This window comes from Triticum aestivum, chromosome 5B (genome assembly GCF_018294505.1).
Source record: "Triticum aestivum cultivar Chinese Spring chromosome 5B, IWGSC CS RefSeq v2.1, whole genome shotgun sequence".
Lineage (NCBI taxonomy): Eukaryota > Viridiplantae > Streptophyta > Magnoliopsida > Poales > Poaceae > Triticum > Triticum aestivum.
This window is the reverse complement of record NC_057807.1, coordinates 691821245-691846235: the sequence shown is the minus strand read 5'-3', so window position 1 is coordinate 691846235 and position 24991 is coordinate 691821245. Positions and strand designations below refer to the sequence as shown.

General features: G+C 48.5%; 1 protein-coding gene across 2 annotated transcripts; it reads left to right on the top strand.

Moving 5' to 3' along the window:
• Positions 1-3461: 3461 nt before the first annotated feature.
• Positions 3462-24022, top strand: LOC123117723 (uncharacterized). 2 transcript variants are annotated; one of them, XM_044538423.1, is made up of 14 exons: positions 3602-3688; positions 3898-4045; positions 10474-10611; positions 11357-11618; positions 11728-11956; positions 12045-12195; positions 12298-12486; positions 13655-13726; positions 13821-14201; positions 19969-20706; positions 20813-21220; positions 21317-22213; positions 22339-22728; positions 22845-24022. In XM_044538423.1, the coding sequence occupies exons 3-14, from the start codon at positions 10558-10560 to the stop codon at positions 23763-23765; spliced, it is 4692 nt and encodes a 1563-aa protein (XP_044394358.1). In that variant the 5' UTR covers positions 3602-3688; positions 3898-4045; positions 10474-10557; the 3' UTR covers positions 23766-24022. The 2 variants fall into 2 exon arrangements, with proteins under 2 accessions (XP_044394356.1, XP_044394358.1); XM_044538421.1 differs by lacking the exon at positions 10474-10611 and having other exon boundaries at positions 3462-3688.
• Positions 24023-24991: the final 969 nt, after the last annotated feature.

The following is a 24991-nucleotide window of genomic DNA, read 5'->3' as shown; positions in this document are numbered from 1 at the left end:
ACGCCGGAACAGTTGAAGTACCGGACTCACTACTTAAAAAACAAAGTGACTACACCATCTTGTTTGGGATAGTCAATAGGTAATTTCAATCATTATTAACTATATATCTCGGCCTATTTAGTTCGTCATTTCCTGATATGAACTATTTAATAACTCATTTATTCATTTTCTTTGTCGGCGGGCAGGGCTTGGGCAAGGTTCATCTATCACTCCAGGCCAATGGAAACAAAGACTGAAATGGTTTCGACCCAAGGTAAGTAATTAAGTAGTACTAGCTAGCTAGCTAGCTGCCATCTCTTTAATTATCATGCTTGATTAATTATTATCTGATCAAATTCCATTCTCGTAAAGGCCCTGAAGCAGGCGCCGGGGACTGATCTGTGTGCATACTGCGTTTGCGAGAACATTCGCATGATGGCGTTCGAAAGGAGCAGATCTCAAAGACAGGAATGGGTACGTTTGTCAGAGCACTATTCACAATTTTTACACCATTATCGATATCTAGTCACACAACTAATACACATGCATATTGATCTCCTTCTTAATAGTTCACAGAGGTGCGGGAGAAGCTCCTACCAACGGAGCGCGTAGAAGCACTTCAAGAGGAAATAGCAGGATTTTTGCTCGACCAGGTCATAAATCCGAACGAAGAATACTATTACCCGCTACCGCCCCCGTGAACCACTTCCAATTGTCATCGTGCTCCGAAGGCACCAATTAGGCTAATGCCACACTGGCTCCGAAGGCAACATTGTAGGAGAAATTGTATATAGCTACCTAATTGTATATATATATATATATATATATATATATATATATATATATATATACATGTGTGTATGTGTGAATTAATATGGTGGTTTCTGAGACATTTGATGATATATATATGATCGGTTCTACAAGAAATTCTATTTATATATATGCATAACGTGTACAATGTGTAGTATCGTAAAATACCAGCAAACGAAAAAGAATTAAATGGAAAACACAAAATTAAATGAAAAAGAAATCATAAACCCAAAACCCCCCAACCATTTAATACCGGTTGGTGTCACCAACCGGTACTAAAGGGCTCCCTGCCCCCGGAGCTGGCTCGTGCCACGTGGTTGCCCTTTAGCACCGGTTCGTGCCGAACCGGTACTAAAGGGGGGGGGGGGCTTTAGTGCCCACACTTTAGTGCCGGTTACCGAACCGACACTAAAGGGCCTTACGAACCGGTGCTATTGCCCGGCTTTGCACTAGTGTAGCCCCGACGGCAGCCAGGCGCTGCTGGGAGTCAGCGGCGGCCAGACGTGGCGAGGAGGCGACGACGGCCGGGCGTGGCACGGGGCCAGCAGCAGCAGCCGCGGGCAGAGTAGCCGGCGGGCGGGGGCTGCGTGGGACGACGCCTACGGGCTGCGGCGGGCACGAACTCGAAGCGGGTGGTCCGCGGCGAGGAGATCCACGAGGAGAGCCGGGGTGGCTGGATCCACGGCGAGGGGAGCCGGACCTGGCAGTGGATGGATCGGGGGAGGAGCTAGCACAGAGTTGCAAAGTGCGGGGGAGAGGGGAACCTAACATCTGATACCATGTTGGATAAACAACAACTGTATTATCAGAAGGGCCAAAGGCCAATACATACATATACAAGTGTGTGGCAAATTGCAAGAGACCCCTTATACAATGGGGATAAACCGAAAAGGGCTATACACATCTAACATTTAGAACTTCAAGCACGACAACTAAGAAACGGAAGTAAACCCATCAGATATTCAGTAAAGGTTGTTTATATATTCATGGCATTGCTAGCTTATACATGTATTTGCTGACTCTGACAAGATATACATGCCTATCTCTGTAGAAACTGTTATACTTTACATGTGTTAAGATCATGGTCAGGCGTACAATGGCTCGTTCAAATTATTGTGATATTTACTGCTCATGCGTTAGTCCAATAAACTATGTAATGTGGTGCTCCACTTATTCTTCTCTTCTTGCCAGGACATAATTATCTGCATGGGAGTTGCCTGCTCACATGGATAGTTTTGCTACACTGCAATCACCAACTAACAACAAGCTTCGGCCCTGTCGCCACACACTGTTCCTTTCTTTGTACCTCTGCTAATAGTGTACCTATAATTACAGAATGAAATGTATGGATATATATAACTTTGGACCAGGCCACTTAATAATATGCCATTTTGCCGAGTTTTAGCTGAACTTATCATTGATGTCCTTATGCAAGTCATCCTATCTTTGCAAGCCTACAGAGAGAACACATTGAAGATAGGGCACCGAGTTTAGTCCTGTCATTGTAAGCCTGTAGGAAGCATATATTTTCATGCAGACTTTATTTTCTCTCTGACACATCTATTGCCATTATTATTTTTATTATTCAGAATGAATTTATAAATGTCTTTACCATGACCAAAAGTGGTAACCTTTTCCCAACCTGAACATATACAAGTTTAGCTACTAAGGTATTCATTGTTCAAGCCTTGTGACTTTCAGATTGGTAATCCTCTCTGGTTCTATTTGCCTACAGAGGCAAGTGGAAAAACAGAATGGAATGCCAATTTGAAAACAATAAGGTTTAAATAGTGTGGCGATATGTCTTGCAAATATAACTGTGATGAACCAAAATTAGTCGTTTTTCCAATAGATTAACATTTCTTGTGGCCAACCGGTTGCGGGCAACGCGCGGCAAGCCTCGCCCCCCTATCTAGTGGTTACTATATGTTTCCTAAACTATTACCATACTTAGTTATAATACCTGCGTGGATCCAGTAAAGCTTCTAGTAGCGTTACCATTTCCTCGGCCCGCTTTACTGCCAATAATTAGCGATCTCGTTGCGGAACGTAGGTGAACCGCCACAGATGGTAACAAAAAAAGAGGCGTTACTATTTTAGTATTTTTTCTATAAGGTTTTACCTTCATTAATTAGCGATTGGGAGGTTGGAATTAGGACCGGCGCGCACAATAAGAAATTCTGTGCGTTCGCTTAGTTTAGCACTACCGTATATATATAATTGCCCGTTAGTTCTTTTTTATGAGATAGGATCCCATATTTTCGTTTCGCACATGGTTCCAGATTTTGCCCGCCAGGCCCCGCCCGGACCACTAGAAAAACCACTCCCTCAACCGAGGCCTCAAGCACCCCAAGAAGATGAAGATAGCAGAACACAGCCGGCTATAACTATTAGTTTGTCTGGGATCTCGCACAATTGATGCGCTTGCAACGATTGACCGTATATCATCACATGCACGCATGTGAATTTGGAGTCGGTCAGAGACAATGTTTCCAAGTGGTCCCACTTAATCTAATCCTAGAGAAGAAGACCCGAGACGGTCTCTGCTCTCTCGAGTCTCACAAAGAACTCAAAAACTGAGCAAGTTGCCGGCACCTTCGTCACTGTCCATGTCAGATCGGGAGTAACTCTTAAGCTATCCACCAACCGATACCCGCTGGAGAGTTGACATAGCTGCGCTTATCGATCTCCACTAATTGAACAACTGGGTCGTTGCCTCAGCGTGTACGTATTTAAATAATCTACTCATTGCCTGCGTCATGATCCACAGTTCCACATCTTGCCTAAGCTAAACTAACCTGGATCAGATCGTCTCAGTTTCACCCCTCACTCCCTCCCTCCCTCCCGCGAAGACCTTCAGCCCTCCAGACTCCAGTTGAAGCTCTAAGTCCAGTTCCAGGTTAGTACACACATCTGGACGCAGCTCAAATATATTGCATGCATCTTGTTCATCTCGACCGATATTGCTCAATGCCCTGAATACATAGCTATGTTGTATCAATATATATAGCTATATGTTTCAGTTTATCTTTTTTTAAGGCCTTCCAGCTTTATCTGATGCAGCTTAATACACACGATCTGACTCGATCTTACTTTGCATGCATGTAGTTTTACCAGCAGAGGCAGTAGTACTACCATGGCTAGCAATGATAGTACGGAGCCAACAAGTCTGACGATCCAAAAAATACGAGAAATGACAGATAATTTCTCTGAGCAACGAGCACTTGGTCAAGGTGCATATGGAAAGGTTTACAAGGTAAGATTCATTCAGGACTCTCTTGTGTTTCTAATTGTAAATTCGTGTATGATAGGCATTCATTTCGTGCCAGTCTTGTTTGGGAGTCGTTGATCCATCACAGATGATGGAAATGAGTAAATTGCAATGTGAGCCCACAAAATAGGCGCGCGGGTTCAATTTAGTCAAGAAATTTTCAAGACTGCTACATGTACTCCAACTTGTTTGACGGGTTTGAACTTGGTCCAAATCACCCGAGGCTAGCAAAATCACCCACACCGGTAGCGGACGTGGACTATGGGCTGTAGGAAGGCGTTTATAGCAAAGCTGTCCATGTAGTTTTCTCAATTTTCCCTTTGGAACTTCTCACAGTCAAACACGTCAGCGTCATCCCCTTCCCTAGCTGAACATTTTGCAAAATTGTGCGATGTGAATTTACAGAAAACCTCCTCGTCCCTTCTTCTTGAATCTCCTCCCTGTGTTTAACTCTCCATTCTCATCATGGGGCTGACCTTGGCCGCCACAGCTCCATAACCGTCGAGAACCACATCGCTATCTAGGATTCGCATGACAATGCTTATCTCTAGCTACTGCTCGGGCCGAACCTTGTTAGTTAAACCCTGAACCGATCGTAGTTGAGCCGGCTTCCCCGGTTCTTTAGTTTGCTTTGCATGTAATAAGGTGCATGGCCGCGATCTGTGCGTGCCGTGCGCGACTAGGAGTAGGAGGTGGCCGCGGTGAGCACGCCCTCTTCGTGAACATGGGATGGCACGTTCGAAGGAACGGGGTTGTGGCGTGCGAATCGGTCGGGTCTGTTGGTTTCTTACTGAATAAGAGGAAGCAAAAACGGGAAAAGCAACAAGTTGTGCGCTGCGCAAAAACGACTGTCTCCTGTGAGTTCATCGTGAGCGAGAGAGAGCGAGGGCATGAGCGCGGCAGTAGCCTGACAATTTGTATCAGAGCCACCGGCGACGAGGGGCCATGGCGGGCAGCAGGGAGGCCGGCACCGACGAGGCGCCGGACACAGCTGCCCAGGGACTCGGCGGGGAGGCGACGCCACGCGCGCAGACGGTGACGCGGGGACGGAGCCGCGGACGCAGTCGTGTCCGAAGGAACCCGGGCGAGGTGATCGTCCATGAGCGCGTGATCCGGGAGGCAACCGGGCACGGCGGCGCGATCGTCTACCCCATGCTGACGCCGACCAACTACATCGAGTGGGCCCGGATCATGCAGATCAACCTGCGCGCACGGGGCCTATGGGAGGCCATGCTCGGCGAGGGCATGGTCACCGATCTGGAGGACATGGCGGCGCTCGCCGCGCTCATCCGCGCCGTGCCTCCTGAGATGCACGGCGTCCTCGCCGTCAAGAACTCTGCGTACGAAGCCTGGGAGGCCGTGCGTATGATGCTGCTAGGAGCGACCCGCGTCAGGGAGGCGACGACCCAACGCCTCCGCAGCGACTTCGAGCAGATCACGTTCAGGGATGGCGAAACCCTGGACGCCTTCGCCATGCGCATCACCGGTCTCGCCAACAACCTCCGATCGCTGGGCGACAACGTGGAGGAGGTACGCGTGGTCCGGAAGATTCTGCGCGTGGTGCCGGCGCGTTATGCGTAGATCGCCTGCTCCATCGAGACGCTCCTTGACCTGTCGACTCTGACGATAGAGGAGCTAGTAAGCCGCCTCCGATCCACGGAGGAACGTTACGCCGGCAACACGAAGAACCAGAGGGGCCAGCTTCTGTTCACAGAGCAGGAGTGGGAGGCGCGCAGGAACTAGCGTGAACTAGGGCAAGGCTCTGGCTCGAACGGTGGCGGAAGCGGCAACGGCGGGTAACGACAAGGCAAGCCGCCCGACAACAGCGGGCAGCGACGCGGCCGTGACATGTCAAAGGTGAAGTGCTATAACTGCAATAAACCAGGGCACTTCTCCAGGGACTGCAAGGAGCCACGCCGTGAACGGCGAGGACAAGGACAGGGCACGTCTGGCCAGCCACCGGCGGCCCAGCCTCAGCAAAGGGCCAATCTGGCCCGGATCAACGACGACGAGGCTGGCCTTCTGCTGGCGCAATCTTGTACCCTCCACGAGCAGGAGCTCACGCTCCTGATGGCCATGATTCCCCTGCCCAGTGCCCACAAGGAGGAGGAGGGCGCCGCCACAGCGCACGGTCCTGCCATCGGCGCGCCCACCCATGTTGAGCTGGCCGAGGACGAAGTGCACCTGGCCAAGGAGGGACGTGTCGACAACGTCTGGTTCCTCGACACAGGAGCCAACAACCATATGACTGGCGTGAGGGGAGTCTTCGCCGAGCTCGACACCGGCGTCACGGGCACAGTCAAGTTCGGGGACGGTTCGCTGGTGGACATCCAGGGGCGCGGCACGATTCTCTTCGCTTGCCACAACGGTGAGCACCGCGCTCTGACTAATGTTTACTACATCCCATGGCTACGCAGCAACATCATCAGTCTCGGGCGGCTCGGTGAAACGGGCTGCCAGACCCTCATCGAGCACGACGTCCTCCGCCTGCATGACCAGCAGCGGCAGCTCCTCGTCAAGGTGGAGCGCACCAGGAACCGACTGTACGTGGTCACGCTGGCTGTCACGCAGCCGGTGTGCCTCGCCGCGCACGCGGGTGAGGTGGCCTGGACATGGCACGAGCACTATGGGCACCTTAACTTCGACGCACTCCGAAAGCTCGCACGCCACGGCATGGTGCACGGACTCCCAACGATCGAGCACGCACAACAGCTGTGCGAGAGTTGCCTGGCGGGCAAGCAGAGGCGGTTGCCATTCCCGCAGGCTGCCACGCGCCGCGCGGAGGGGCTCCTAGACCTCGTGCACGGTGACCTCTGCGGGCCGATCGCTCCGGCCACTGCGGGAAGGAGGCGGTACATCCTCCTCCTCATCGATGATCTGAGCCGCTACATGTGGATGAGGCCGCTCACCACGAAGGACGAGGCGGCCGCGGAGATCAGGCGCTTCAAGGCCAGCGTCGAGGTCGAGACCTGCCGCAAGCTACGCCTTCTTCACTCGGATCACGGTGGAGAGTTCGCCGCCGCCACGTTCGCCACCTACTGCGCCGATGAGGGGGTGGGGCGCCAGCTAACGGTGCCCTATTCCCCACAACAGAACGGCGTCGTGAAACGACGCAACCAAACCATCGTCGCGGCGGCGAGGTGTCTTATGAAGGCGAGGGGGGTGCCGGCGAGATTCTGGGGGGAGGCGGTGGCGACCGCCGTCTATCTCCTCAACCGATCACCTACGAAGAACGTGGACGGCAAGACTCCCTACAAGGTATGGCATGGGCATAAACCTAATGTGGATCACCTGCGCGTGTTCGGCTGTGTGGCGCATGTCAAGGTGGTGTAGCCGCACACCGCCAAGCTCGACGACCGGAGCACTCCCATGGTGTTCCTGGGATATGAGCCTGGAACGGCGGGGTATCGTGTCTACGACCCAGTCCATAACCGTGTGCAGGTGTCTCGCGACGTCGTCTTCGACGAGGCCGCACGATGGGACTGGGAGAGCAATGCAGCAGCTCCGGTGGTCGTGGAGTTCACTGTTGGCTCCTACTCCTACACGGTGACACGGCCGGCGGCACCATCTTCACCAAGCACAGGCGCCCCAACCGCGGCGAGCGCGCGCGGCGAAAGCGCTGCTCCTAGGGCGACCTCGCCAGGGAAAGCGGAAACGTCGCTGCCGAGCCCAGAGCCCGCCCTGGAGCAGGGAGAGGCCACTGGCACCTCCCACGCCAACGATGACGAGACACCACATCCACGGCATCCCATGACGACGCGTGCATGGGACGGAGTTGTATAGCCGAACCGGCAGTACGGGGACTACGTCATGCTCGCCCACGACGACGAGCTGTACCTTCATGAGATCGACGAGCCCAAGACGTTCGCTGAAGCCGAGGGGGAGGGAACCTGGCGCCGCGTTGATCTCCCCGCAGGCCACAAGGCGATCCGGCTCAAATGGGTGTACAAGCTCAAGCGCGATGCGAACGGCGACATCCAGAAACACAAGGCGCGTCTGGTGGCTAAGGGCTACGTCCAAAGGCAAGGAGTCGACTTCGAGGAAGTGTTCGCTCCCGTGGCGAGGCTTGAGTCCGTGCGGCTGTTGAACACTCTAGCCGCGCACGAGGGATGGCAAGTCCACCACTTGGACGTCAAAAGTGCCTTCCTCAACGGCGATCTGAAGGAGGAGGTCTACGCCGCGTAGCCGCCGGGTTACGTCATCGAGGGCCAGGAGCACAAGGTGCTACGCCTCGACAAGGCCCTCTACGGACTACGGCAAGCGCCGCGCGCGTGGAACGCGAAGCTCGACCGCTGCCTGCTGGATCTTGGCTTCAGCAGGAGCCAAGCGGAGCACGCCGTCTACGGACGGGGAACGGGGGCGACGCGCCTGCTCGTCGGCGTGTACGTGGATGACCTGATCATCACCGGCAACGACAACGTCGAGATCGGCAAGTTCAAGATGGAGATGCAGAAACTCTTCCGCATGAGCGATCTGGGTCTGCTAAGCTTCTATCTCGGCATTGAAGTGAAGCAGACGGCGAACGACATCTCCCTCAACCAGGCGGCATATGCTGATCATCGAGAAGGCTGGCCTGCTGGGCTGCAATCCGTGTCACACTCCTATGGAGCCACAATTCAAGCTCAGCAGGGTGAGCACAGCTCCAGCCACAGACGAGACGGAGTACAGGAGCGTCGTGGGCGCATTGCGCTACCTGGTGCACACACGCCCGGACCTGGCCTACTCGGTGGGCTACGTGAGCCGGTTTATGGAGGCGCCGACGACGGAGCATCTCGCTGCTGACAAGCAGATTATCAGGTATGCGGCCGGAACGTAGCGTCACGGCTGCTACTATGCAAGGGGAGCGACCGGGGCATCCCTGGTCGGGTTCAGCGACAGCGACATGGCCGGCGACATCGACACTCGCAAGAGCACGACCGTCATCCTCTTCTTCCTCGGGAGGAGCCTAATCAGCTGGCAGTCACACAAGCAACGGGTGGTGGCCCTGTCCACCTGCGAGGCAGAGTACATCGCCGCCGCAACGGCGGCCTACCAGGGCGTCTGGCTCGCTCGGCTGCTCGGTGACATCAAAACGAAGAGGCCGAACAGGTCATGCTGAAGATCGACAACAAGGAAGCCATCTCCCTCAGCAAGAACCCCGTCTTCCATGATCGCAGTAAGCACATTGACACAAGGTTTCACTTCCTGCGCGAATGTGTTGAAGATGGGCGTGTTGAGGTTGAGTTCATCGGCACCAGTGGACAGCTCGCCGACATCCTGACGAAGGCACTCGGGCGTGTCAAGTTTCAGAAACTCCGAGAAGAAATTGGTGTTGTTCAAATCCAGTAGTGGTTCAGCGTTTAGGGAGGCAATGTTAGTTAAACCCTGAACCGATCGTAGTTGAGCCGGCTTCCCCGGTTCTTTAGTTTGCCTTGCATGTAATAAGGTGCATGGCCGCGATCTGTGCGTGCCGTGCGCGACTAGGAGTAGGAGGTGGCTGCGGTGAGCACGCCCTCTTCGTGAACGTGGGATGGCACCTTTGAAGGAACAGGGTCTGTTGGTTTCTTACTGAATAAGAGGGAGCGAAAACGGGAAAAGCAGCAAGTTGTGCGCTGCGCAAAAACGACTATCTCCTGTGAGTTCATCGTGAGCGAGAGAGAACGAGGGCACGAGCGCGGCAGTAGCCTGACAAACCTAAGCAGAGCTTATTAGCATCGAGCATGCGGGCCAGCTCACCAACATCGCGGCCCCTAAGCCGTTATTGCACGATGCGCAGCTCGGCCTACTCTGTGATGGTGTGTTTATCCCTGGACGGTAGCCCCACGAGCTACCTTCTTCCCTTGTGGGCAAGGCACAACTAGCATAACACCACGCCACCGCACCCTAACCCCCTACACCAGTTGAACCTAGTCATCGACAACCACTCTTCTAGAGCATGAAAGATCCCTCCCTTCAGTCCCCTCTGCTCTGACACGTAATGTTCGTCGACAGCCAAATGTAGAGGAGCACCGTGTTGATGGTCTCCACCCATAGTTTAAAACAGGACTGGCAACCAAACCAGTGAGGTTGTCGGCTCAAGTTTTGACCGTCGGTCCGCTGGTTCAACTGGTTCATTAGCGACGAAAACCCTGAAATATTTAAGCTATTCTTTTAATAAAATTTCCCTTTGATACACATAACAGTGGGTGTATACCAACAATAAATCACAACATAGCTAGGCTAGTTGGTATTGGCCCTTTGAGGTCTTATTACCTGAGGTTAGGGGTTCGATATCTATGTCTTACACACCATTGTTGGAATATTTTCTCTTTTTTTTGCTAAAAGACCAAAGCAATGGTCATTCAGTTGTCCATGGACCTCGATGTAATTTTTATTATGTTTCGGGTGCTTTGTACTTCTGGTGAATCTTTATGATAGATTTGATATTTTTGCAGGAAAAAAAGGAAGGCAGATTATAGTCTTACACCGTGTCGTTTATCTGATGTGCATACCTTTGATACTCAAACGGTGGCATTGCAATGTTATACTGGATTTATTTGAAGAAATGTTTTTCATGGATAAAAAATACAACGGTATGCAGTAATGAGCAATTGCTTGTACAACCAAAGTAAGAAAAAAGGGTGGGCGTGGTATAAAAGATGTGCGATCAGTTACAAAGTAGTCTACAATATGTATGTAAACTTAGCATTCTATATAAAACTCACTAATACCTACTAGTTTAGAGTCATGTGTGACCTATTACTTTATAGGTCACCATATTCAATCTAGAACATGGGATTAAAAGGAGTAGACGGTAAATAGTTCTGAATCTCCTAAAATTTCACTTTTCTTAAAACAAACATTCCAGGAAACCATATTTAATGCAGATTTCGTGGGAAACCTTATGCAGAAAAGACCAAAGGAGTAGACGGTAAATAGTTCTGAATCTCCTAAAATTTCACTTTTCTTAAAACAAACATTCCAGGAAACCATATTTAATGCAGATTTCGTGGGAAACCTTATGCAGAAAAATGTATATAAAGTATGGAATTTGTTTTCAGAAAAATACATCCGTTATGCCGATATTGTGAATATAATCTAATATTTGTTTCACTGAGAATGCTTAATTAGGTGTCTTAAAAAGTGCTTATGTGGCAATGATACTTTCAACTACAAATTGGGCAATATACCTAGCCACACACTTCTATTGGTAATACCCCTAAAAGTTCTATTTGTACTAAAATGCGACAACAAACCAAACAATGCATGATATGTACTTACATTTTGTTGTCTCTTTATCATTCATTATATCAAGTGCTGACTATCGATCTTGACTAGGGGGTGCATGCCAATGGAGAAGAGATTGCGGTCAAGTTGCTCTATAACAACATCCAAACACCCAATGATGAGCAATTTCAACATGAGTTTGATAACCTTATGATGCTTAACCATCGAAACATTGTACGATTAGTTGGCTACTGCTACGAAACACAGCGCCAACATGTAGATTTCCACGGAAGAATAGTTTTCGGTGAGACAACATACAAAGCACTCTGCTTTGAGTATATGCACAATGGGAGCCTTCAAAGACATCTTTCTGGTATGACGGTGCTCCACTTCAGTATGCCACTATTTTCCATGTCAAAGAAAACAGTGATTTACATTTGGAATTCATCAACATCCTCTTTATCTATTTTTTAAATTTACAGATGAATTTCATGGACTTGATTGGAAGAAACGTTACAATATTATCAAGGGAGCATGTGAGGGATTAAAATACCTTCATGAAGGATTCAGAAAACCAATTTACCATTTGGACCTAAAACCAGACAACATACTACTAGATGAGAATATGATACCAAAGCTTGCAGATTTTGGTTTGTCCAAGCTCTTTGGTGAAGAACAAACCAGGGTCACAAATAGTCCTGCAGGAACAATGTAAGTGACTGAACTACTTTTCTAGTCAGACTAAATTTCTTACAACAAAATCAGTTGATTTCAATTATATTTATGTTGCCATGTGCAGCGGATACTTGCCACCAGAATACTTATTTGGACACATTGTCTCAAAGAAGTTGGACGTATTTAGCTTGGGTGTTGTAATTACAAAGATAATCGCAGGACCTAAAGGCCACACAAGAAGTGCAGAAATGCCTTACCAAGAGTTTCTTGATCAAGTAGAAATTGACATCTCTTCACTTCACAATTCGAAAAATATTTTTATGTGCTTTATGTTTGAACATATAGTACCATTCTAGCTTTACACTTTGGTTACACAGGTACATCAAAACTGGAGGACCAGGTTGGAAGCAACTTGCACTTCTTCAAGGATACTAGATGCATATTGTGAGCAAGTGACCATATGCACTGAGATAGGAGTGAGCTCCATGGAGGTTGATCGGTACAAAAGGCCCAGTATACTGGATATTATCCAAAGACTGGACGAGACCGAAGCTATGATTGAAAAGGTAACACCATTTTGCTAACAAAAATGATAGCTCGTGATACATTATTTCGTATCTAAGACGAGCGCACGAAGTTTTGGTTTGCTAATCAACTGACAGTGTATGATTACATTCCTTCCATTTGAAAATTTTGTCAGCTGGAGAGTGATCTCACTATGAATATTCTGTGGTAAGTAAATATGAAAGCAAGTATCCCAAATGTATTTTGTCAGTGTCATTAATGGTAATCTCACTAGTATATAATGTGTCATCTTTGACTTCAAATGAACATGACAAATGGGTTTGATAAGAAAATTTGCAAGAGTGTCAAAATTCAAAACACAAAGAAATGTTTGGGATGTCAATTTTATACTGGTACTCTCATTATTTTACAATATGCAGAGATATTATGCACACAACACCGTGCAATGTAACATGGACATGTCAATTTGTTTTGTGTGTGTGTGTGTGGGGGGGGGGGGGGGGGGGGGGGGGGGGGGGGGAGCAACTTGTGTGATGTATATCCTCTTTGGCTAATCGAGCAGGATAGGATTATTATTATTATTCACATCAGGATTTGTCCTTCTTATTTACAAGTCACATGCAGAATATAGATTTGAAATCGGTGACATAATAAATTAATCTTGCGTCCATGTAAAACAACTCCAATATTCCCCTCCTCCGCCCTGCGCGTGTACAAAAAAAGACACTTAAATTTTTTCATAATGTTCTGACATGCACCCGGCTCACCTGCCCACAAGGCCTATATACATTGTCCAATCTGACGGTAGCAATTGATGGGGTTATATAGGGCCAATACAATGAGTCCCCCAGTTTTAATTTCTCAGTTTCAATGACATTTTCAGCATTGTTGCGCAACATTCCCACAGCTACTGAAAAAGGAACGACACAAGTAACAAACGGCATTTGGTGGGAAGCGAACTTTAGTCATTGGCTTGACCATGTATAGTTTTGAAGATCTGCACATGCGATGAGTAGGAACAAATAAATAGAAAGGGAGATCAGCCTCGTCTGTTTCTGTTTTTTTTTCCAACAATATGCAACTATAAAATTGCCCATCAGAGGTGCTAGTGGATAATCCAGTAGCCATACACGCGGCCTAATTTACACATGACCATCTCTGCTTACTATTGAGATACATATCAATCAATGTTTGCCCGACTCTTGGCAGGCGATTTCATGGTCGGCGAATTCAAGTTCATCGATGCCAGTGAAGTCCCAAAGCGAGAACAATGACAATCAGGTAATATTCTCTGCCTACTTGGTCTCTCTGCACGTAATGCTGTACCACTCTTCGATATGATTGATGGACAAGAAACACGTACATACTCTTCCAGGTGAGAGTAGAAGCGTTCGCAAGAAACAAGGCGATTCAGCTTGCGGAGACGTGCGATCAGTTCCCCGTCTTGGTGCGGGTCAGTAGGAGGGCACTATGGGGTCGTGCGAAGGAGATGCTAAGCGCTGGTATCGACGTCGTCCTAGTGTTCAACGCCCCGAAGCAAGCTGTGAAGGAGGTGATCACGAAGTTTATGGACGAACTGGGCCCTAACGACCGCCTCTCCATCTTGTTTGTCGGGCAAAACTCTACGCAACAAGTCACGGAGCTTACGTACATGTCCGCCCATGGCCGGGACGTTGCCAACCACGAGATCAGCAAGCTGGTGGCCCTCTACTGTGGAACAGTGCATGAGGGCCACGTTCTGCAAAAGGCAGCTGAGGTATACCCACCGTACTTTTTCATTATAGTAAGCCAATTCAGTGATGTAATTTTTGCTCCCGTCGTAGTCGGTCTTGTTGGTTAAATTTATAGTTTAACTTAGATCTTGAGAAATGCGGGCGCACTAAGTTGTGAAATGGAGGGAGTAATTAATACCATCAGAACAAGTGAAGAATTGATATGTCAAGGCCGGAGCGAGAATAGGAGAGATGGGCTCGTGCAACACTTGACATTCATACAGAGACTCACTAACTCACACAGAGGCAGCCACAAGACATCTTATATTTCTTTAGACAGAGAGAGAGAGAGTACACCACTAGGAGTACTACCTACACACACGAACACACGTTCCCGAACATAATGAATTTAACATCCAGAGAAGAAAGCGGGTGCAGAATTGTACAGGTTCAATCACCAGATAAAAATCTTGCAAACACACGCTTTCGTAGTAAACACACACTTTCAGTAAGCATGGCAACCCGAACAGGTTCAGATGACAAGTTTAGTTTGCATAAGATTAGGGAAACATGGCAATTTTCTGACAAAAAAACGAAAAAGGACAAAGTTGCCATCCCCTATCAACTAAAGTTGTCATGTAAAAACGTTCGGGACGAAATGCTCAAAATCCGAATGTTTGGGAGTTATTGGATTCCTTATCTTTGTTATTTTTCTTCATTTTTTCTCTTAAAATTCGACGAAACAGGATTGCTCCCCGCTACATTACTATAGCCAACCTCTGATACAACCAACGATAGGTGCTGTGACGAAAGCAGCACAATCACGCCCAAAAAAAATGAAACAGTAAATACAAAAGGAACAAATGCAGACAACGACGGATCAACAAATATGAATAAGCCTTGCTACCGTTGTGCCCACCGGGGATCTCCCACCATGCTCCTATACCCCGAAGCGCCAGTACCTATCACACCTCGAAGAAGGGACGTGACGATGACGACGCCGCTGTCAAGAGATTCCTTCAGTACGTGGCGAGGAGAAAGAAAGGGTAGCACCCGACGCCCTTCAGGAAGGTCTAACGACACCCTCAGGTGCCACTGCGTCGGTGTCGGACATGACAACAGGGATTTCTCCCGATCCCAACCATCATCTCTGGCACTCCGGAGTAGGCCACCAAACCGTCCACCACCCTATGCCACCACAGTCTTGAGGCCTCCTACACTGTCTCACCACGGCACCGTGAAGTAGGTCCTGCACAACGAAGAGGGGGAGCCGAGACTGGGCCCAACCGTCGGCACGCGAGAGGGCCCAACCTCTACCATCAACAATGGTAACCGACCGGACGCAACAGCAGGAGCATACCAGGCTTGTGGGCCCATAGGCCCGGCTGAGCCCTCAGATGCCCGTAAAGCTCTGGTTGTCGCGTTGCAGAAGGCACGTCGTCGGTGTCGCTGCCCCCTGTCCAAGCCGCTCCTCTGCATCACGTACAGTAGGCATCATGTCCGCGCCAGAGCCAGCCCGCTATGACCCAGATGGGGCCCTAAGGGCCCAGATCTGGGCTGGAGGGCACTCTGCTACTTCTTGAGCTTGTGTTGGTTTTTTCCTTTAAGAGGAAAGGGTGATGCAACACAGTAGAGGTAAGTATTTTCCTCAGTTAAGAACCAAGGTATCAATCCAGTAGGCAAAAACGTGCATATCACCAATACTTGCACAAACAATCAAACACTTGCACCCAACGCAATAAAGGGGTTGTCAATCCCTTCACGGTCACTTGCAAAGGTGAGATCAAATAGAGATATATAAATAAAATATTAAATATTTTTGGGTTTTTTCGTATATACATCAGAAAATAAAAGATTGCAAAATAGTAGATATGAAACTAATGTGATGGAAAATAGACGCGGGGGCCATAGGTTTCACTACAGGATTCTCTCATGAAGGCAAATAATACGGCGGGTGAACAAATTACTGTAGAGCAATTGATAGAAAAGCGCAAAGTTATGACGATGTCCAAGGCAATGATTATGCATAAGCATCACGTGCGTGTCAAGTAGATGGACTCCTGCCTGCATCTACTACTATTACTCCACACATCGTCTCGCCAACTATTGCTTCTACAACTATCGCTACCGCTTAGTGATAAAGTAAAGCAATTACATGACGATTGCATTTCATACAATAAAGCTACAACCATAAGGCTCCTGCCAGTTGCCGATAACATTTACAAAACATGATCATCTCATACAACAATTTATATCTCATCACGTCTTGACCATATCACATCACAACATGCCCTGCAAAAACTAGTTAGACGTCCTCTACTTTGTTGTTGCAAGTTTTACGTGGCTGCTACGGGCTTCTAGCAAGAACCTTTCTTACCTACGCATCAAAACCACAATGATTTTTCGTCAAGTGTGTTGTTTTAACCTTCAATAAGGACCGGCCGTAGTCAAACTCGATTCAACTAAAGTTGAAGAAACAGACACCCGCCAGCCACATGTGTGCAAAGCAAGTCGGTAGAACCAGTCTCATGAACGCGGTCATGTAATGTCGGTATGGGCCGCTTCATTCAACAATATCGCCGAATCAAAGTAAGACGTTGGTGGTAAGCAGTATGACTATTATCAACCACAATTCTTTGTGTTCTACTCGTGCATAGACCTGGCTCTGATACCACTGTTGGGGAACATAGCATGCAATTTGAAAAAATTTCCAACGAACACGCAAGATCTATCTAGGAGATGCATAGAAATGAGAGGGGAGAGTGTGTCCACGTACCCTCGTAGACCGAAAGTGGAAGCGTTAGATTAACGCGGTTGATGTAGTCGAACGTCTTCACGATCCAACCGATCCAAGTACTGAACGTACGGCCCCTCCGTGTTCAGCACACGTTCAGCTCGATGACGTCCCTCGAACTCTTGATCCAGTAGAGGGTCGAGGGAGAGTTCTGTCAGCATGACGGCGTGGTAACGGTGATGGTGATGTGATCTGCGCAGGGCTTCGCCTAAGCACTACGACTCTATGACCCGAGGAGTAAACTGTGGGGGTGGGGGGGGGGGCACCGCACACGGCTAAGAGAAATCTTGATGTGTCCTTGGGGTGCCCCCCGCCCCCGTATATAAAGGGGAGGAGGAGGCTGGCGGCCTAGGAGGGGTGCGCCAAGGGGGGAGTACTACTTGGACTCCTAGTCCAAGTAGGATTTTGTCCCCCCACCTTTTCCTTCCAACAGAGGGGCAAAGAGGGAAGGAGAGGAGAGGAAGAGGGAAAGGGTAGCCATGCCCCCTCCCCTTCCTATTCGGACTCCCCTTTGGGGGGGGGCTCCCCTTTGTGGGCAGTCCCCTCTTCTCTCCCATGGCCCATGAGGCCCATGATTTCCCCCTGGGGGTTCCGGTAACCCCTCGATACTCCGATAAAATACCCGAATCACTCGAAACCATTCCGATGTCCGAATATAACCTTCCAATATATGAATCTTTACCCCTCGACCATTTCGAGACTCCTCGTCATGTTCGTGATCTCATCCGGGACACCAAACAAACTTCGGTCACTAAAACACATAACTCATAATACAAATCGTCCTCGAACGTTAAGCGTGTGGACCCTACGGGTTCGAGAACTATGTAGACATGACCGAGACATATCTCCGAACAATAACCAATAGCGGAACCTGGATGCTCATATTGGTTCCTACATATCCTACGAAGATCTTTATCGGTCAAACTTCATAACAATACGGTATTCCCTTTGTCATTGGTATGTTACTTGCCTGAGATTCAATCATCGGTATCATCATACCTAGTTCAATCTCGTTACCGGCAAGTCTCTTTACTCATTCCGTAAAGCAGCATCCCGCAACTAACTCATTAGTCACATTGCTTGCAAGGCTTATAGTGATGTGCATTGCCGAGAGGGCCCATAGATACCTCTCCGATATTCGGAGTGACAAATCCTAATCTCGATCTATGCCAACCCAAAAAATACCTTTGGAGACACCTGTAGAGCATCTTTATAATGAACAAGTTATGTTGTTACGTTTGATAGCGCACAAGGTGTTCCTCTGGTATTCGGGAGTTGCATAATCTCATAGTGAGAGGAATATGTATAGGTTATGAAGAAAGCAATAGCAATAACTAAACAATCATTATGCTAAGCTAATGGATGGGTCTTGTCCATCACATCATTCTCTAATGATGTGATCTCATTCATCAAATGATACCACATGTCTATGGTTAGGAAACTTAACCATTTTTGATTAACGAGCTAGTCAAGTAGAGGCATACTAGGGACAATCTGTTTTGTCTATTTATTCACACATGTACTAAGTTTCCGGTTAATACAATTCTAGCATGAATAATAAACATTTATCATGATATAAGGAAATATAAATAACAACTTTATTATTGCCTCTAGGGCATATTTCCTTCATGCAATACGTGTCTCGCTACCCCTACTTTGTCACTGCGTGAAATCATGCAAGATTGGACCCAAATCTAAGCACCTCTCCCATTGCAAGAAAAACCAATCTAGTTGGCCTAACCAAACCGATAATTCGAAGAGAAATACAAAGATATCAAATCATGCATAAAAAAATTCAGAGAAGATTCAAATAATATTCATAGATAAGCTGATCATAAATCCATAATTCATCGGATCTCGACAAAGACACCGCAAAAGAAGATTACATCGGATAGATCTCCAAGAACATCGAGGAGAACATGGTATTGAGAATCCAAGAGAGAGAAGAAGCCATCTAGCTACTAGCTATGGACCTGTATAGGTCTGTGGTAAACTACTCATGCTTCATCAGAAGGCCAATAGAGTAAATCTAGAAGCCCTCCGTGATCGAATCCTGCTCCGGCAAGGTGTCGGAAAAGGCCCCAAGATGAGATCTCACGGGGAACAGAAGGTTGCGGCGGCGAAAAAGTATTTTCGTGGGTGGTTCTGGAATATATGTGAATATATAGGAGGGAGAGCTAGGTCAGGGGAGTCCCGAGGGGCCTACAAGGTAGGGCGGCGCCCACCCTAGGGCGCGCCCTCCACCCTTGTCGTCGCCTTGTGGATCTTCTGGCTTGGACTCCAAGTCCTCTTAGTGTCTTCTGATCCAAGAAAAATCATCGTCTACTTTTATTCCGTTTGGTATTCCTCTTCTGCGAAGCTCAAAACTAAAGAAAAAACAAAAACTGGCACTGGGCTCTAGGTTAATAAATTAGTCCAAAAAATAATATAAAAATAGCATATTAATGCATATAAAACATCCAAAACAGATAATATAATAGCATGGAACTATAAAAAAATTTAGATACGTTGGAGACGTATTACGCGCCACCGGCCACCCTGCGCCACCAGTCCGCCCTACTGCCAATGGGCAACACCACCACAATGCTCGCCTCCGGCCACCGCCACCGGCCTAGCTTCACCGCCGCTGTCCCTTGCCCCCGGAAGGGGAACTGCGCGCGGGTACAAGAGGACCTGCCGCCCCTTGCCCCCGGAAGGGGAACCACGCGTGGGTACAAGAGGACCTGCCACTGCCGACACCACCCGGGCCAGATCCGGGGGTGCCCGCTGATGGTGGCCGGGGAGGGGGGGAGGAGGGAGGGTGGACGAGGAGAGGGGAGGCTCGCGCCGCCCCGGCCGCCTCCCGGGGAGACGGCGCTAGGGCGGGGACGGGAGCGGGTCGGGGGTCGACGGGAGCGGTTGGATCGCAACTTTTTTTCAATTCTTTTGTTTTTGTTACTTCAAATTCATTTCTTTGCTTTTATATTCTTACTGCTACTAGCAAGAAATAGATAAATCTTACATCTATTCATGCTTAGGTTCTGCGGCAGCGTGGTGTGGAGGAGAGCAGTAACCGTACCGGCTGCATCCTGCACGTGTGGGTGGGTTGGACTTTCCTTGAGATGTTCAAACAAGAGATCAGCCCGGAATTCCCGGTCCACACCATTGCTTTGGGCGATCATAATCGACGGGATATGAATCTAATAGCCGAAAAGACCTCCGGCACCTACTCCTCCATCGAAAACCAGAATACCATCGCGCATGTTGTCACGCAATGGGCTGCACAGTGGCCTGACAGGATCACGATCCAGGCTGACGAGGGCGTCACCATATCTTCCATCGTGTCAGGTTGTTATGGCAATCTTCTAAGCTCGGACAAACGGTCAGCCATAGTAGCCCTTAACAAGATCTGTGCCGGAGAACAGAAGACCTTCGTGGTCTACTTGACGGTCCCACAGGGCAAGGAGAAGCTTGTCACGGTCGGCGGTCAGTACCAGGGCAAGGAGCTAGTTGGCATGGACGTGGTCATAATACGACCACGCCGAAAATGTCTGCCAGACGAGATGATCATCCACCCTAAGGTGGCAGCAGAGCTCTTGCGGATCCAGTTGATGAAGGCCAGGTTGGATAAGCATCGCAGCAAAATGGAAGCGTTGTACGGTGAGACCAAGGACTTGGATGAACAAAGCAACGCCCAAGAGGACGTCGAAGACATGAGAAGCCGATATGGGCAGTCCGAAGTTTTCCAACAAACCGTAGAGCAACAACACATACAGGTACGCACAGTCCGCTAATGTATTTTCCTACAATCATTAGTTGATTTTAACACAAATTACCACCGGATGATTATCGGTGTATGACACACAGTAATTTCTGGTTAAGGTACAAGGATTCGCAAGAAGCAAGGCAATTATGGGCAGCAAGACATACACCGAGTTCACTGTCCTGGTGAGGGTTTCCGCGGCACCATGGCATCACGCCCAGGAGATGCCACGCGATGGCGTGGACCTCGTCGCTGTGCTCGATGTCAGCAGAAGCATGCAGGCAGAGATGCTAGAGAGCGTGAAGCAGGCCATGATGATCGTGATCGACAAACTCGGTCCGGATGATCGGCTTTCCATCGTGTTATTATTGCAGACTCACAAGCGCCGCCTTTTGGAGCTCACTTATATGTCTGACGACCATGGCCATGGTCGGGATGCTGCGAGGTTCAAGATCAGTCAACTAAAAGCTTCAGATGGAAGATGCACGAGCCATATTGCTAGCGCCGCTCTACAAGAGGGGGCTCAGGTATATATGCACGTACACTCAAATGATACAAAGCAAAGATCCAAATGCAAGCAATTATTTTGTGTAGCTCTTCTAACATGGTAAGTTCATCGTTAGATTCTCAAGGGACGTGGAACAGAGGAGATCAGCGGTCGCCTAGGCTGCATGATCTTCTTGTCAGATGGCGAGTACCCAGAGATCTTACAGATGCAGATCAGCCCTGAATTTCTGGTGCACACCTTCGGTTTGGGTGCTGACCACAACTCCAATGTAATGAAGTACATTGCAGATATGACCTCTGGAACCTACTCTTTCGTCGACCAGGACATCAGCAACGTCAAGGATGCCCTCGTGCTGTTCATCACCGGTCTCACGTCGATTGCCGCAACGTCCATCATGATCAGCCTAGTGGCTAACCTTGGCACATCCATATCATCCATCGAGTCTGGCAACTACAACCACAACGTGAAAGGCGACAAAAATTCTGGCACTATCAATATCAACCACATCTATGCCGGTGAACGAAAGGAGTTCATCATCAACCTAATAGTAGGGGCTGGCAAGAAGAGGCTCATGACCATTGGCGGACAGTACCAGGGCTTCCATGGGAGCAAGAAGTTTCTGGATGAAACGGACATGTCCGTACTACGACCCTGGTTGACTCGCTCGCCAGACTATATGGAAATCCACCCTGACGTAGCAGCAGAGATCGCACGGATCAGACTACGGAATGGTGTTTCAGACATGCTGGAGAAGCAGCACTTGACTGGTCAGGGGTTGGAACAGCTATGGAACATGATCAAGCACTCTGACGAGGGCCGCGGAGCACCAGAGAAAACCTTGTCTGGCCTCAGCATGGACATAGATGAAATGAAGAGGGACGTTTCAGGGATGCCTTACACGCTATCGTGGCTGTCATGCCACAAGTGGCAGCGTGCAACCACCAAGGGTGCAGCCAAAAACTGCAGTGCTTTCCGAGCAATAGCGCAGCATGCAGATGAAGATACCAATTTGGTAAGCTATGTGCCTATATTTTTCAAAACACGCATGCCCTTGATCTATTCATTTTAACTTGGTCTAATCTATAAAGCTACCACTGACCGATGATGAATACTCCTATATGGCAAACACTAATTCAGGTGAAGGTAGAAACTTTCACAAGAAGTAAGGCTATTCCAAGTGAGGGCCCCTGCAACAAGTTCCCTGTCCTCGTACGAGCTGCGGTAGCGCCATGGTCGTGTGCGGAGGAGATGCGACGCTTGGGCATCGACATTGTCGCCGTCCTTGATGTCAGTGGAAGAATGCAAGGGGAGAAGCTGGATCGCATGAAGCAGGCCATGAAGGTCGTCATCGACAAGCTCGGTGTAGATGACCGACTCTCCATCGTGTCATTCGGCACCCATGAGAATTGCCTCATGAACCTCACTTACATGTCTGACCATGACCGGGATGTCGCCAGGCTCAAGATCAACGAGCTGGTTGCCGGTGGTCAGAATGACATGAGCGCCGGTCTGCGAGAGGGAGCCCAGGTACACACATACGTGCTTTCAGTTGATCCATGGCATGCACTTAGATGCTTATTTGATTTATTTTTTTTAGAATGATTTCTACCCTCGTGTTGCTATTTTAACATTTTCATTCTCAGATTCTGTGGTGGCGTGGAGTAGAGCGCAGCAGCCGTGTAGGCTGCATGATGCTCCTGTCAGACGGCAAGTTCCCAGAGATATTACAGACGGAGCTCGACAGAGAGTTCCCAGTGCACACCTTGGGTTTAGGCTCTGACCACAACCCCAAAGTCATGAAGTATATCGCGGAAATGACTTCCGGCACCTACTCCTCCTTCAACCAGGGCATTGAGTTCAGGGATGCCCTCGCGCTATTCATCAGAGGCCTCACATCGATCACCGCGAGGTCCATCAAGATTACCCTCAGGACCAACGAGGGCGTCACCATATCATCAATCGAGTCTGGCGGCTACACCCACCACGTGAAATCCAATAATCAATCTGGCACGATAGAGGTTGACAACATCTCTGCTGGCGAGCAAAAGGCCTTCATTGTCTACCTAAGAGTGGCAGAGGGCAAGAAGGATCTCATGACCATAGGAGGCCAATACCTGAGCCACAACACGGTGAGGCACCTGGCTAACACAGGCGTCTACGCGCTGCGGCCACACCTGGAATGTGTGCCAGGCGACCTGGCCATCCACTGTGACGTGGCAGCGGAGCTCGTGCGGATCCGTCTGGAGAAGGGCATCTCGGCCATGCTGGAGCAGGGCCCGAGTGGCGCTGTGCTGCAACAGCTATGGGATGAGATCATGGACTCTGACGAAGCTCGTGCCACGCCAGAGGAAGCCTTGTCTGCCCTGAGCATGGACGTCACTGAAATGAAGAGAGGCATTGAACACCCCGAGGAGTACAGGAAGTCAGGGCTGCCTTACACGCTGTCATGGCTGAGTAGCCACAACTGGAAGCGAGCAACCATCAAGGGCACACCCTGCAGCTCGGATGCTGCTATCCAAACAACAGGGCATGATGCAGACGAGACAACAACTCTGTCCAACTGAACAAAGTAAAGCAACAGTATTTATTTATCAGCAAGTAAATCAACTCATTCAGCTACCAGCATTCATATTTTCCAGGAGACACCATCAGATTTAGTGCCCGATAAGTATAAAGATTCTTGTCATGCGAGAATAATTTCTATAAATAATAAAGCTCGGCCACGTTTTGTTGTCGTCTACTGTTGCAGACAAACATTATGTAGCAAAAGACTTTACATAATTTCTATAGTGCGCCTTATTCAAAGTGCTCTTTCTTTAAATAATGCAGCAATTTAATGAGGAGCTTCTATGATTTAGAGTTATGATGATTTTTTTTATCCCCAAAGCAGCACCGTACCTTCTTTTAAAGGACTTATTCGTAATATATGATCCCCGAGCAAGTTCAGATCAAGAGGAGTACATCTTCTACTTCAGCTATCTTATCTATACCCCTATATAGTGTAAGAATAACTATGAATATGGATCGTTGGATGAACTCAATCTGATGCTAAAGAGGTGGCAAATCCAAACATTGATAACTATTCAATTTCCCATTCATTACATCAGATTGTGTCATGTGTACTATCTAGAAGTTTCTATAAACAAGAAACTAACTTCAAATATAAACAAATTGTCCGGCATAGATCAAATCCTCTGAAATATAAACAAGAACGCAAACAAACTCCAAGGGGCAAAAGAAAAGAACAAAGAAAAACTTATTCTAATCTTGTTTTTTTTGGGTTTTTTGAAAACTAACTTGCAAAATGAAAATCACAACGATAAAAAGAAAAAACGAAAGCAAAGTGTTGGAAAAGGCCAACACGAGTGTTTCGAAGCTCAACGAGCTGAAATACAACCTCATTATAATTTATTCAAATAATAACGACACATGTAGATGTAGACGTGGTAGTGACGTCCCCCAAGCTCAAGCTTTTGCAAGCCCAAACCGGTGAAATCATTGTGGCGGTTGGTCAGGAGCCCATCCTTGAGTCCAGTTGAAGAAGTTGATGTTCATGTAGGCAGACATGTCTCAAAGGGTCTCGGCGAGGTTGCTTATACGTTGATAGAGCCCTGGAGACTATAGAGGTCCGTGTAGGTGGTGTAGAAAGAGGTCAACCCTTCTTATTGATAGAAAACCTTTCGATCTACCAGAATAGATCAAGCCATCTATCAATCGATTTGAATCATCTCGCTTTTCGTTCATTTCAGCCACCTCATAATAGCCGCCACAATAAGAAAGAAGCAAGCGA